Source organism: Tupaia chinensis, unplaced genomic scaffold (genome assembly GCF_000334495.1).
Source record: "Tupaia chinensis unplaced genomic scaffold, TupChi_1.0 Scaffold000350_1, whole genome shotgun sequence".
Taxonomy (NCBI): domain Eukaryota; kingdom Metazoa; phylum Chordata; class Mammalia; order Scandentia; family Tupaiidae; genus Tupaia; species Tupaia belangeri.
Window position 1 is genome coordinate 5,595,570 of NW_006159844.1, and position 16,118 is coordinate 5,611,687.

The 16,118-nt window shown below is 39.3% G+C and overlaps 1 protein-coding gene across 3 annotated transcripts in view; it reads right to left on the reverse strand.

The window, feature by feature from the left end:
* Positions 1-4,667: 4,667 nt before the first annotated feature.
* SRP54 (signal recognition particle 54) overlaps positions 4,668-16,118 on the reverse strand; it is a 54,706-nt gene continuing 43,255 nt past the window's right edge. For all 3 annotated transcript variants that reach the window (XM_006152376.3, XM_014589295.2, XM_006152377.3), the window contains 5 exons: positions 12,469-12,542; positions 12,162-12,270; positions 9,421-9,591; positions 6,057-6,152; positions 4,668-5,180 (listed from right to left, as the gene is read on the reverse strand). In XM_006152376.3, the coding sequence (XP_006152438.1) occupies positions 5,089-5,180; positions 6,057-6,152; positions 9,421-9,591; positions 12,162-12,270; positions 12,469-12,542 (542 nt within the window). In that variant the 3' untranslated portion in view covers positions 4,668-5,088. The remainder of the gene's footprint in view (positions 5,181-6,056; positions 6,153-9,420; positions 9,592-12,161; positions 12,271-12,468; positions 12,543-16,118) is intronic.

Consider the following 16,118-nt stretch of genomic DNA (forward strand, 5'->3'; position numbering starts at 1 on the left):
AACAGGTTTCCTGAGGGAAGGAGTGAGAGACGGGACAAACGAGGCAGTGTTACAACACAGAGAGGACGCAGTGTTACAACTCTTCAGGGTCGTCCATTTATTGCGGGCAGCACGGAGACAACACAGTGTTACACCTCTCAGGGTTGTCCGGAGACGACGCAGTGTCACAGTTCTTCAGGGTCGTCCGGAGACGATGCGGTGTCATAGCTCTTCAGGGTCGTCCGGAGGCGACGTAGTGTCACAGCTCTTCAGGGTCGTCTGGAGATGACACAGTGGCACAACTCTTCAGGGTCTTCAGGTTCATCTGTTTATTGTGGGCCAGGGATTGTGGTTATATACATGTTGGTGGGCAGTGATTGGTTGAATGAAGGATTGTAAAAGGTGGGTTATGATTGGTTGCTTTTGTAGACCAATCACAAGGTGCCAGATGTGCAAATCTGAGGGATTCTAAGCTCAATGATTTGCTATGGGAAGTGGCCAATCAGAGTATGGTTTTGAAGGTGAGGTTTTGAAGGGGAGTCAATCATGGCCTTTGGCATTGTGTAATTGTTTGCTTTCTGAGAAACCAGCTATATTCGCTGGTGCACAGCCTCCCACACTACGTGAACTTTCTTGATGCTATGTGAACATATTTATTTCATTAATTAAAATGTGGTCAGATATTTTTTTCCCCTTTATGACAGAAAGGGCAAGAGAAGGAGTATTTTTGACAGTATTTTGCCAAGTCATTGATCCATCTACCCCACTCTCCCAGTTAGCTAGGATTACAGGCAGGCACAATTACACTTCGCAGTTGAGGTGAGTCTGGGAACCATACCCAGCCACCAATGCGGCTTCTAGCTTCCTACGCAGTGGTGCTACTTGTGCACCATGGCTGGGTGTGGTCAGGTTTGTGCATGTGTGTGCTAAAAATATACTCGATTGAGGCCAGCAGGTGTGGTGAAGGTGCTGGACTCACATGGCCTACCATGGTTCCAGTTCCAGACCTGGTGGGTTGCTTTCACTCGCTTCTCTGGTGAGCATACAAGCTCTATTGCAAATGTAAAAGTAATAATAAATAAAATTAAATGAGTACTTCTTTTTAAAAAAATCTTAAAAAGAATATACTATTGATATTTAACTACCAGGATTACCTATGTGGTATTAGTCACTAGCTTTTATTATGTGGTATTAGTCACTAGCTTTCTTTACACACTATGCCTAAACTCTATTGGAAATCTGTGCATTTTAATAATTTAAAGCCTATTGTACCCTAGAAGTCTTCTGATAAGAACCCAAGGACCGGGACCAGTAGAAGCATAGCAGGTATGTTGCTGGACTCCCACATGACTAACTGCGGTTCAAGTCCCAGATCTGGCAGCTTCATACTCATGCCAGTGTGTGTTCTGTGCATGCCTAAGATCCCAGGAGAACAGAGAACAGAAGAGAAGGGACTGTGGTGTGACCATCCCCCCTGGGGGGTGATTTCCCATCATTTCTCTGGCAATCACACATGTCCTATAGTGAAAATCTCTCAAAAACAAAACAAAACAAACAAAAAATCAAACAAACCCTAAGGACCAATACAAAGATATAATCCTTTAAAGCATTGTATTATTGATTTTTAAAGGTCACAATTAGGAATACCTTCCCTCTCAGGGCAAGATCCTGCTTAAGGTTTATTTTATTTGCATATGTGAGAGGCACCCTTGACAGGGCCTCAACACACCAGGATCCTCTTCCCCCAGCCCTTCTGCTCTTCCAGGGTCTTGAGCACGTGTGTTGTGTTTTCAGGATGACTTGCTATCTCAATTCTTGGCTATGTGGCTTCCAGCACTGCAGTTTAGTGCAGTGGTGTGGTGGTTATGGTGGCTGGATCTCACATGATCTACTGCATGGCTAGAATCCCAGACCTGGAGGCTTGAAAATACTCCAGTTATATGTGCGTGTGTACCCCAATTCCTAAGAGAATGGAGAAGGGACTGTGGTGTGGCCATCCCTCCCCAAGGGGTGATTTCTCACTCCACCTGCCCCATCTCTTCCCTACAAGTGCATGTAACCTATAGCAAAATAAAAACAAAACAAAATTTAGAATAACTTTAGCATAACTTGCTTAAAAACAAAAACAAAAACCCACAACCATGCCCTCTGCTCCGAGTAAGAAAAGCCTTTATGCAGCAGAGGGGTCTCAGGTATGAGGTAGGGGATTTTTAGTGTCAGGCTCATTTGAATTCTCTCATAGGTAGGAACTTCTGTGCATTTTCTTGGCTGTTTTTCTATTTATGATCCAACTGATACTGAGAAACACATTATTTTAAGCCAAGAGAACCTGTTAAGCCAAGTAAAACTTAAAGATCTAACATGCTCTTCGAACAGTGATTTCAAATAAAGAGAAAAAAGTAATGAGAAAATTGCAAAAAGTAGCATAAGCATGCCAAACTCCAAAGAACTCGAACAGCAGGCAGCACTGTATTAATAAAAGGAAATGTACCATAATCACTAGCTTACAAGGTATATTTTTACTTTAAAAGATCTGAAAATTATCTGGTAATTTAAATTTGTCCTGTAGAAAATTTAAATATGTCTATATTAGAGATAAAAGGTCATTGATAGAGGGGTAGCATCTGAAGTCCTAGGTGAGCAACTATTTCACACAAAGCACAAATAGTTACCTAAACCCTAGTGGCAAAGTGTGGGGAAAAACTACCATAGCAAAATTTCACATCAAATCTATTAGTTACTTTACGAAAATAACAAGCCACAGGCTATGCAACTGATCTAGAGGTCAAGTTTAATTAACCCCCAAGCAGCTGAGATATAATCATTCCTGTAACTCATTGCTCAAAGCAAAGAATGCATAAGGTGCAAACTTAATGTAATTAAGGTTCAGAATACGGTAATTAGAATTTGAAAAATTTTCAAAACAATGACTTTTTTATTAATTTTTTTAGTTTTGCTATTGGGCACATGCAACTTGCCAGAGAGAGGCAGAAAAGAAAAAGGGAAAGTGAGAAATCACCCTCTGTGGGGGGGCGTTGCTTACAATGCAATCTTTTTTTCTCCATTCTCTTGGGATTTTGGGCATGAACACACCCACATTTGGTGTTTTTCAAGCCACTAGTTCCAGGACTTGAAGCATGCAGTAAGCCATGTGGGATTCCACTGCCTTTAACCTCCATGCAACCTGCTGGTCCCACCATATGTTTATTTTAAATGCTTTGTACTATTTTTGACTGAAGTATTTGCTTGTATGTTTAACCTACTAGGGCTATCTATAAAAGAAATTCAAATTTGGGAATCTTATCATGGTCTTCTTATTATCTTTTAAGAATTATTTATTTGATCTGTTATTATTATTATTATTTTAATCTGACCAGAAGAGAGAGAGGGAAAGTGAAACAGCAAGCCACCAGTTCTGGAACTTGAACCACGGATGGCCATGTGGGAGTCCAGCACCTTAACCACTACACCACCAGCAGGCCCCTTATTTTTAATGTGTAATAGTGCAGCCCAATATTTGCACTTCGTTTCCCATTATGAAGTCTATACATGAGCTATTATCACAGTATATCAATTTCTTCAGGTAGATTTTTGTAATGTAAGAAACATAACAAAATTGGCTTTTTATAAAAACAATCAAGGACTGCCAGTAAGGCTTCAAAAATAGATATAAGAAATGTAAGTTATATACAAAACATGATATACTGTGAACTATAACCAAGTTTTAAATTTTAATTTCATTAGCAGAGCTAAGATATTCCATGGCAAAATTATCTTAATTATTCTAAGTTAAACAAAAATGCTTAATATTCATGGTAAAGTTACCCTTCCATTTCCCCATTAAACGTCTATTTCCAGGCTTTTCTGTCTACCTTTTTATGAGATACACTGATCATTTTAAATCATAAAGAAAGTTAACAACCCTTTAACTTATAACCACTTTAAAGTTTATTTTACAGCATTTTAATTGAGACATCATGTAACTATTGACCAGGACCGTTTACAAATGTAATGCTTGGCCTTTGAGATAATTAAAAACCTTTAAGTACTAAAATTTTACATCATGATTTGTTTAACTTAGGAAGTATTATGATAGTGCAAACTAATAGGAGAAAATCTAAAGTGAAAATATAATGATTTCCACAAAAACCATATATTCCTCCCTTATATCAAAAGGAGGGAGGAAAGGAGGAAAAAAGAAGAGGAGGAAGAAAAGATAAGAAGAAAAAGAGAGTCAAGACAGGCATGAAAAATATTTTTTTCCCCATTTGCAAAAAGGAGGGAAACTCTGAGGTCTCAGCAAATAATGTAATCAACTGAGTCAGTTTATATTAAGGCATCTTCTTTACATATTATTGAATCCCATCATGCCTTTCATATTGCCAGCAGCACCCTGTTGAAACTGCCTCATCATTGACTGAAGTCAAATAGATATAAGAAATGTAAGTTATATACAAAACATGATATACTGTGAACTATAACCAAGTTTTAAATTTTAATTTCATTAGCAGAGCTAAGATATTCCATGGCAAAATTATCTTAATTATTCTAAGTTAAACAAAAATGCTTAATATTCATGGTAAAGTTACCCTTCCATTTCCCCATTAAACGTCTATTTCCAGGCTTTTCTGTCTACCTTTTTATGAGATACACTGATCATTTTAAATCATAAAGAAAGTTAACAACCCTTTAACTTATAACCACTTTAAAGTTTATTTTACAGCATTTTAATTGAGACATCATGTAACTATTGACCAGGACCGTTTACAAATGTAATGCTTGGCCTTTGAGATAATTAAAAACCTTTAAGTACTAAAATTTTACATCATGATTTGTTTAACTTAGGAAGTATTATGATAGTGCAAACTAATAGGAGAAAATCTAAAGTGAAAATATAATGATTTCCACAAAAACCATATATTCCTCCCTTATATCAAAAGGAGGGAGGAAAGGAGGAAAAAAGAAGAGGAGGAAGAAAAGATAAGAAGAAAAAGAGAGTCAAGACAGGCATGAAAAATATTTTTTTCCCCATTTGCAAAAAGGAGGGAAACTCTGAGGTCTCAGCAAATAATGTAATCAACTGAGTCAGTTTATATTAAGGCATCTTCTTTACATATTATTGAATCCCATCATGCCTTTCATATTGCCAGCAGCACCCTGTTGAAACTGCCTCATCATTGACTGAAGTCCTGCCATACCACCTACAGCAAAAGTAGAGTAAAAACAAATAATTAATAAGTTGAACTTAACACATTTATTACTTTTGCCTAACAAGATTTTAACTTCTACAAAATACTGAGTTCTAATTGCAATTTTGTCATCAGCCTTAAAGAAAATACTGATTAAAAAATTGCATTGTTACCAGCATCTTCACCTATAAAACAGGACAAATAACCTTCTACATTGAGTTAATGTAAAAAAAAATACACGAAAATATCTTGTCACATTTGACCTGTCACACTTGATCTAATGAAAATGTTTTTTCTGGAAAGTCCAAGACTGTCTTGCTGTAAATACTATTATGTTACATAAAAAGTAACTAATGGCGGATTATTTCATAGGATTTAAAGAAAATAATAAGCATTTATTGAACATGTACTATATGCCCACAACTACACTATATGCTTCCACACGTATTAGCTCATTTAACTGTCATAATTTCCTGATGAGATTACCACCTGAGATTTTACCAAAGGGGAAAATGAGGTTATGAAAATTTAAGGGATTTTTCAAAGGTCACATGGTAAAATCAGAACTGGGGTGCAAAATCCTTATGTAATTTGAAGGTACCATCATTAAAAATATCCAGGTTCTAAAACAGGGCAAAAAGTCACTAGAACAAACATTAGGAAAATATAATCAAATGGCTTGGGCAAAAATCACACAAGTGATAGCAGAGAGATGAATAAAACTTACATAGTGTTATTATAACTGTTCAATTTAGGATTCAGATAGCTATTTCCCTCAAATCACATATCTTACTAACAGATTTTCAGAACATCAGAATAGAAAGCTTACCATTAAAACTGAACCTTTATAAACTGTGTATTACCAACTGAAAATAACTTTGTATTTACCCATGTGATGAAGAACTCTTGGGTCCATCATTTTAGCCATCTGTTGATTCAATTTTGCCATCTGAGACTGGCTCACATTCTTAGACATGTCACCCCCTGACAAAAAAAAAAGATTTTAAGTCAGTATAGGACATAATAATAATCATACTACCTTAAAAAGTTTGATGAGTTGAGTAAATACAAAGAAAACACCACTTATAATCTTATCGCTCGAACAAGTATTTCTATTTCTACATATTCTCTTATCTTTACCTCAGCACTTTTTTTTATTTGAAGAACAGGTGAAATTCTATATAAAGGGACATTTAAAGGTCTGTCTTTCTTTTTTTTTAGGAGAGATTTTTGCAACAGGGCATGTATACTTGCCAGAAAGACAGAGAGACAGAACCCAAGAAATCAACCCCCAGGAGGATGGCCACGCCACAATCCCTTCTCCTCTTGGGATTTTGGGCATGCATGCACAAGCGCCCACCATGAATTTTAAGCCATCAGGTCAGGGACTCAAACCATTATCAACTACATGGGAGTCCAACGACGTAACCATTACTCTATCTGCTATTCCTTTAAAAGTCTTTCTTAGGACTATAATTTTTTCTAATACTTTTAGTTCAATCTGTGACTGAGCTACTAAAAGCAAACTTTACTCAACAGTTATTAAAAGTATGTTATAACAATAATTGCTTCATAGTATAATAGAGGAAGGTCGAACAAAAAATAGAAACATGGGTTAGTTGAGAAAGAGATTAAATGGTTGGTAAATTAATATAAAAGAATGAGTCTGTAAAAACCTGAAGATCAGTATATACCTAAGAAGTTTCCAGAAAAATAACACAGAGCCAGCCCCACAGTACAGCAGTTAAGAGCTGTGCATGGAAAGCTGGCTCCCACATGGCTAACTGCTGATCAAATCCCAGCCCAGAAGCTTGAAGGGCATGTCAGTGCATATGTGTGCATACTCAAAATCCTAACAAGATAAAGAAATGGAGGGAAAAAAACTGTGGAGTGACCATGCCCCACTGAGGGGTGCTTTCTCTCTTGTGAGAGCACACACTCTCTCCATCCAATAGGATGGAGAAACAGAGAAGAGACTTCAGTGTGACCACATCCTGGGGGTTAGGGGGTGCTTCCTCTGTCTGTGTCTGGTGAGCACATGAGACCTCTCACAAGAAAAAGTATTGAGGAAAAAAAAAAGCCAGCCCACAATCTGCTGATTAAGGGGGCTAGATACCACATGGTCCACTAAGCGGTCCAAGTCTTGGCGTGGGTGGTTTGAAAACACACTAGGCCTACGTGTGTATATCGAAACTCCCAAATAGAGGGAGAAATGGAGAAGGGAATGTAGAGTGATTATTCCCCATAGAGGATGCTTTAACCTTCTTTCTCTCTCTCTTGCTAACAAGTACACATGCCCTCTGGCAAAAAAAAAGGGGGGGGGCAGTAGATGGCAAAAAAAGGGGGGGGGGGGCAGTAGATGGCATAATGGTTAAGTCATTGGATTCCCACATAGCTGACCACGGTTTGAGTCCCAGACCAGACAACTTAAGCTCATGCCAGGCATGTGTGCCTGTGTGCCCAACCCTCCTGGGGAGTGATTTCTTGCTCTGTCTCTCTCTCTCTTTCTGGTAAGCGTAAGCACCCTATAGCAAAAAAAACCTCTCTCAAAAATTTTTTTTCTGGGGACCAGCAGTTCATGTAATGGCTATGTCACTGGATTCCCATGTAGTCGACTGTGGTTTGAGTCCCAGATCTGGCAGCTTAACTCATGCCATGTGCGTGCGTGCCCAAGATCTCGAGAGGAAAATGGAGGAGGAGAAGGCATAGCGGCATGGCCACCCCCACCCCGGGGGGTGATTTCTCGCTTTCTGTCTCTCTGGCGAGCGCATGCGCCCTATAGCAAAAAAAAACTCTTAAAAAAATCCTACCAGGGATATATGCACGGGTGCCCAAAGTCCCAAGAGAAAAATGGAGAAGGGGCTATAGCATGGCCATCCCCCCGGGGGGGGTGATTTCCCACTTTGCTTCTCTCTCTCTGCTCAGTACATGCACTCAACAGCAAAAAACAAACAACAACAAAAGAAAAACTAAAAACAAATATTTGCAAATATAACCAGAGATTTTTAAAAGAGTTTTTACAAAGTGCTAAGGAGAAAAAAATAGAATAACTATTCTAGAAACATGAAGAGGGGGTCGGTCACAAAGGAAATTCAAACCAGTAAATGTACAAAGAAATGTTAAAATGAAGTAGTAATCTAAAAACTAGATACTGAATAATATCTAACCATTAACTTAGAAATAATATTATGTCAAAATTTACTCAGTAGCTACTGTGTTTCTCATAACAGAGAAAATTGGGGGCTGCATGGCAGTGCAGTGATGAAACATGATGCTCTGTGAGGCTATTCCACTTGGGCAAGTTCCCGGTTTAAGTCCAGAAACCTCCCTGAGTATGCCCAACATGCATGTGCCCATGATCTGATGCTGGCTGTGGGCTGGGAATGGAATGCAGTGTCAAAGACCCTGTTGGGAGTTCTGTCTGTCTCTGTCATTCATGGAAGAAATAAGTGCATAGAGTTTATCTTATTTACTTTTTTTTTTTTTTTTGTCACGGGGCATCAGACAGTAAGAGGGAAAGTGAGAAATCACCCTCCAGCAGGGATGTCCACACCACAATCCCTCCTCCTACACCCTCCTCTTGGGATTTTGGGCAAGCCACCAGGTCTGGGACTTGAACTGCAGTGGGCTAGTTTTGAGTCCAGCACCTTACCCAACATGCCACCTACTAGCCCCAATGGATAGACTTTAAAAAGGAAAAAGTATCTTAACAGAAGTGGATCAATTGGTGCAACTGTTCAACAAAGATGCATTACATTAAACAAAGATACATACATAACTAAAATAGTAACAGTCAGTGGTTAAAAATAATATTTAGAAGAATATTTGGCATATGTAATAAGTTATAATATATCAGAAGAAAGCAGTAATTTTATCAGCTTTTATTTGCAATAGTATGCATCAGATTCTCTAGAGAAAAAAGGTAATGTGTGTGATAAATTTTTTTCTTATACCTTCTTACATTTTCTAAATTTTCTTTAATGTGTATTTGATGTTTATAAAAATAAAACCATTGTGCTTTTGAAAATATCAGTGTTTAAAAATATATTAACATTTATTACCTTAAATTTGAAAACAGTTAGATCTCACATCATATTATAAATTCTGGCTATACTTGAATATAACCTGATATTCAGTGATATATTTTTTAATACTGGCGATATTCCCTGACCTTAATATTCAGTTCCCTCTAAATATTCAGTTCCTTCTTTCTATTCAGTCTGTTAATTAATGATGAGCTTATTTTTCTTACCTTTGAAAAGTCCTTTGATACCTCCCATCTTTTTTACCATCTGTGCAAACTTGGTATATTGCGTCAAAAGTTCTTGAACATCTCTAGTTGACACACCTGATCCTCTTGCTACTCTCTGGATTCTTCCTGGCTGCTTACTAAAAACCTTGGCTCCATCTGTACTGTCCAGTTCTGTAGGCAAGAGTCAATTACTTTCATTTAAATGTAATTATCATTCATTATCAAAAGTTATATGCAATTGGGCAATATATAACTTCTATGCATAGAGCTTAGCAGATTTTTCTGTTTTAAGTTTTTGCTATAGGGAGCGCGCGCGCGAGAGTAATCACTTCCTAGGGTGGATGCCATGTCATAATCCCTTCTCCTCCATTCTCCTCTCAGGATTTTGGGCATGCACACACATGCACCTTGTGTGTTTTACAAGTGGCTGGATCCGACCTGAACCATGCAACTAGACATGTAGGATCCAGTAGCCTAAACCACACGAAGTCCTGGTTGGCCCTTGTTTTTTAAGTTGACTAACTGATTTATTTCAGAGCAGAGGAGGACAAACAGGTATCCCCAACAGGGGGTATAGCAACCCACCCCAAGTCTTAGCCAGCCAGGATCATGGGCATATACAGGGAGACCTGAGGACCCAATCACATCTCTCATATGGCCTCGACGTCATGGAGCATTGTGTTAGCACTGCACCACCATGACTGGCTACCATGTTATTTTTCAGGTTTCTGCCATAGGACGTGTGTGCTCGCCAGAGGGAGACAGAGAGAAGGAAAGTGAGAAACCCTGCCAGGAAGATGGCAATGCCTCAATCCTCCTTCCTCCATTCTCCTCCTGGGATTTTGGGCTCACATGCACACAAATCTGGCATTATTTTCAAGGCTCCATGTTCAAGACTTGAACTTCAACCATGTGGGAGTCCAGTGCCTTAACCACAACGCCACCTGCTGGCCTCCACATGTACTTTTTTTTAAGCAGTTTTTGCCTTGGGGTGCATGCATTCATCAAAGAGAGGAAAACATAGACAATGACAGGGAAAGTGAGAAATCACCCTCAGGGAGATGGCCACACTAAAATCCCTTCTCCCCATTCTCCTCTTGGAATCTGGGGCCCGCAAGCACATGTGCCCAATGTGAGTTTCAGGCCACCGGGTCCAGATTTGAACTGAGGTTGGCCATGTGGAATCCGGCAACATAACCACACGGAACTGAGCACAAATAAAAGCTCAGAGATTTAATAGTTAGCATAAGTTGGTAAGGAGAAGACTGCATAACAGAATTTATATGCTTGGCTTAGAAGTTTGAAATCCATCATGAAGGTAATAAAGAGCGAATGGAAGATTTTAGAATTTGACTCCTGAAAGACCATTCTGATAGCAGTAAGGAAGACAGACTGAAAGACGAACAGAGAAAGCGAAATATTGGAAGACTACTGTAGCTATTCAGGTAACAAATGAGAGTATAAACTAATGAAGGGCATACAAACACAAAAAGAGGGAAGAAATGAAAAATATTTAGGAAGTAAAATTCTCTCAACCTAAGTTGATGTTCGATTTCTACATTCCACTTGAAGTAGAATGAAGAGAGTAAGAGTAGATTATGATTGTCAGTCTTGCAGGTAAATTAGCCAAAGGTTGAGAGAATTCAATGCCAAGTTTTCTTTGCAAATAAAGTCATAGGTCCACTATTGCAAATGGTAGAGTTAAAAGGCCTATAAACAGGTGATAAATGTTCTGCATACCTGCTGGGTAGAACATGAAAGGGTGCTAAAATACGGGAATAAAAGGCAAGGGCACTACCGAAATGGCAATGACTGCATATAAATAACAAATCATAAAAAAAAAAATTTAAAGGCAAGGGCATCATGGGACTAGAAATGCGAATGGATTGAGAACTAAGTAAAAGACAAACAGGAGGTAGTGACAGTACAGGATTAGAGACAGGGGTCAGCAGGTGGCAGGGTGGTTCAGGTGCTGGACACTCCCACATGGCCGATCATGGTTCAAGTCCCGGACCTGGTGGCTTGCCTTCTCACTTTCCCTCTCTCTCTCTCTGTCTCTCTGGTCAAATTAAAATAAATGAATGAATAAAAAATAAAATTAAAAAAAAAAAGAGGACAGAATATTTCTGAGAAGACTAATACTTTGAGAGTGATAAAGCAAGACAAGTTTGTAAACGTTACTTAAGCTATCCTTTTAAAATATTTTATTTCACTTTAATAAAAAATATTTGACCAGAGAAGGACACACACACACAGAGAGAGAGAGAGCACGCAAGCTGTCAGGCCCAGGACTTGAACCACAGTTGGCCATGTGGGAGTCCAGCACTTTTAACCACCATGCCACCTGCCAGCCCCAGCTATCCCTTTTGTAAAGATTCCCAATGTAGACTAGCACATTAAAGCTTTGAAGAGAATCAATAAACAAGCTTATTTAAATTTTTAAATCTGATTATTTTCCCAAATTTTATTAAAGAGCTCCCCTTTTAAGTTATTCCTATCAACATAATGAAGGTACTCTTTCTTGGAACTCATTTGGAGAAGAATTACATATTTCTCTCAGTGATGCTCTCAAACCAAGACTTATAAACCTTTGAATAAAAACTTTCAAGTGACTACAAATCTACCTAAAGATAATCTTGCAGTCTGAATTTCCTCCGGTCTTGTCCACAAGAATATAGTGAAACACACTCAACTTGCTGATACTCAAACATCACTCTGGGTCCAGTAATCTGCCATCTTACCTTGATCGTTCATACTATCCATTATCGTCATTAACTTTTTTAGCCTTGCCATGGACTCCTGTTCATTTCCTTTACTCATAAAATCTGTTCCAAAACCAGGAATCATTCCCTAAAATAGATTTAAACATAAAATCAATATGGTTTAAGATCAATTGTTCACAATAGTCACATTTAACTACTGGCTTTCATACAGAAAGTAAGTCTTAAAATACCAATTTTCCCCCCAGATATTAAGAATGACTAAAGCAAATGCTTCTGCTCTTAAATGAAAAATAAAAGTATACAGAAAATTTTGATAATTACTGACCAAGATCTGACTGAAGGGGCCCATTTTCATGATATTTTGAAATTGTTCATACATGTCTCGCAATGTAAACTGACCTGAAATACAATATAAGTGATTCAAATATATTAGAGAACTTACATTTCCATTCAATAAAATTAATGTTTTCCTTAATTAAGGATTCATCTTGAAACATAATTATAAGATATCCAATCAATAAATATTCACTGAGTAGTTACTATGTGCAAGATAATAGGATGAATATTATAAAAAAATAAACAGACCCACAGATAGATCCCATCCTATTAGGTTGTCAGAAAATTCATGACATATTTTGCCTAGAAAAACAGAAGAAATACATCATGGCTTTTTTGACAACCCAACAGATAAGCTTACATTCTAGCAAAGATGTTGGACATACACATGTACACAGAAAACTTGAAGACATGACATACAGTCTATACCTACCAGGATCAACCAAATTTTAAAAATATGATAATACCAAAAGTTAAACAGGATGTGATGCAAGTAGAACACCTATATACTGCTAGTGACAATATGAAATGCAAAAATACTTTAGAAGATTATGTAGGGGACAGTATATGGCCTGGTGGTTAAGACAGCTGGATCCCACACGATTGATCACTTGGTTTCAGTCCAAGATTCATCGATTTGAAAAATGCAGGGCACACATGTGCATGTGACTAGAACCCCCCAAAAAGGAGGGATAAATGGAGGAGAAGGGATTACAGTGTGACCATGCCCCATGGGGGTGCTGTTTATCTCTGTCTTCCCACTGTCTCTCTGGTGAGTGTACACACCTTCTGGCAAAAATTTAAAAATAAAAATAAATTTAAATAAAATAGACAAACAGAAGACTAGGGCCAGCTGGTGAAGTGGATTAAGACAGCTGGATCCCAGACCACTGGCTTGAAAAACGAGCCAGACACATGCTCATGCCTGTCTAAAATCCTGAGAGAATGAAGGAGAAGGGATTGTGGTCTGGCCATTATCCCCCAAAGAATGCTTTTTCACACTGTTCCTCATCTCTTATAGTAAATTTATTATTTTTTTAAATAGAGATTTTTCTATAGGATATGCGTACTTGCTGGAGAGACAGAAAGAGACAGAAAGCAAGAAGTCATCCCCTAGGGGGAATAGCCATGCTGCAATCCCTTCTTCATTCTCCTCTCGGGATTTTGGGTGCACACAAGTGTCCAGTGTGAGTTTTAAGCCGCCAGGTCCAGGACTCAAACTGTGGTAGACTATGTGGGAGTCCAGCAATATAACCATTATGCCATCTGCTGGTCCCTCTTATAGCAAATTTTAAGAAAAAGAAATCAGAAAGATTATGTAGAGTTTCTTAAACAGCTTAACTGTCCAAGAACAAAAAAATATGGGCCAGTGGCATGGTGACTGGCCAGTGGCATGGTGACTAAGGTGGCTGGATCCCACGTGGCCAAATGCATAATTCAAATCCCAGACCTAGTGGCTTGAAAAAAAAAACATGCTAGGCCCACATGAGTGCATGACCATAATACTGAAAGGAGAATGGAGGGAAAGGGATTATGGAGTGGCCATCCCCCGTAGGGAGTGTTTTCTCACTTCCCTCTCTCTCCCTCTTTCTGTCTCTCTCTGGCAAATTCATGTGTCCTATAGCAAAATTTAAAAATAAAAAAGAAAGAAAAAGAAATTAAAGATGAACTACTACTCAGTAATAAAAAGAACAAACTACAGGGCTTGTCCTTTGGCCTAGTGGTTAAAGGAACTGATTTCACATAGCCAACTGTAGTTCAAATCCTGGAATCAGAGGCTTGAAAAATATACTGGGCACATGTGCATGAAATCCCAACAGGATGGAGAGATGGAAGAGGAACTACATCATGACCATATCCCTGTGTGCTTTCTCGCTCTGGCCCTCTCTCTGGTTGAGCACACACACTCCAGCAACTAGGGGAAAAAAAAAAAAAGAACTACAAATATTTATAACTATCTATAATTACGTGGAAGAATATCAAGCAAATTATGCTGAGGCCCACCAGCAGGCACAGGTGGAAACTGCTGCACAATGACTAGGGATGCACAGGGCTTAGGTTCAGTGCCTGGATTTGGTTACCCACTCAACCTAGACAGACCAGGTGCAGTCATGTCAGGAGTCAGAAAGCAAACAGATTAAGAAAATATTACCCAGCTCTGGGACCAGCAGTTAGCATAATGGCTATGTCACTGGACTCCCACGTAGTCGACCGTGGTTCAAGTCCTGGACCCGGTGGCTTAAACTCACGCCGGGCATGTGTGCGTATGTGCCCAAGATCCCGAGAGGAGAATGGAGGAGAAGGGATTGTGGCGTGGCCATCCCCCCTGGGGGGTGATTTCTCGCTTTCTGTCTCTCTGTCTGTCTCTGTCTGGCGAGCGTACACGCCTTATAGCAAAAACCTCTCCAAAAAAAAAAAAAGAAAGAAAATATTACCCAGCTCAATAGCTCAGGAGGATCACAATAAGACCCTTATAGAGAACCAGCAGTTGGCGTAATGGCTATGTCACTGGACTCCCACGTAGTCGACCATGGTTCGCGTCCCGGACCTGGTGGCTGAAAACTCACTCCGGGCTTGTGTGTGCACGCACCCAGGATCTTCAGAGAATGGAGGAGAAGGGATTGCAGCGTGACCATTCCCCCTGGGGGGTGATTTCTTGCTTTCTATCTCTATGTCTCTCTCTGTCTGGCGAGCGCACACACCCTGTAGCGAAAACCTCTCAAAAAAAAAAAAAAAAGGAAAAAAAAAATACCCTTATAAAAAATAATCAACAGGAGGAACCAGCAGTTAGCGTAATGGCTATGTCACTGGACTCCTGCGTAGTCAACCGCGGTTCGCGTCCCGGACCCGGTGGCTTAAAACTCACGCCGGGCGCGTGTGCGTGCGTGCCCAAGATCCCGAGAGGAGAATGGAGGAGAAGGGATTGCGGCGTGACCATCCCCCCTGGGGGGTGATTTCTCACTTTCTGTCTCTATGTCTCTCTCTGTCTGTCTGGCGAGCGCACATGCCCTATAGCAAAAACCTCTCCCCTCAAAAAAAAAATCAATAAGGCCCTATCTGACCTAGTCTGGTGATGCAGTCAGTGACAAACTGAACTCCAGTGCTGGAAGCCACATGACTGACCACAGGTTCAGATCCCTGGTGGGCATGTGTATGTGATCCTGATGAGCTAGATGACTGGGGAAAGGGGATCATGGGCATGTAAAACCCTGCTGAGAGTGATTCTGGTAAATAAAATAAAATACTTTCTCTCCCCCATCATGCACACTTGTGCCCTCATCAAAAAAAAAAAAAAAAATTATGTAGTTTTATTAAATGCTGTATCAAAGAAACTCAGGAATTAAAAAAAAAACTACAGGAATATAAAACTACATAGATGAATATAAAAATTATTATGCTGAATCAAAAAAACACACTAGAAAAAAAGGACATAACTCTAGCATTTCTGTAATATGAAGTATTACTCGGAAGGTGTGCAAGCAAACTTTATAGAGTAATGGAAAAGCTCTGTTTCTTGACAGGGTGTGGATTACAAAGCTTTTTTTTTTTTTTTTTTTGAGAGATTTTCACTGTAGGGCGCGTGCGCTCGCCAGGCAGACAGAGAGAGACATAGAGACAGAAAGCGAGAAATCACCCCCC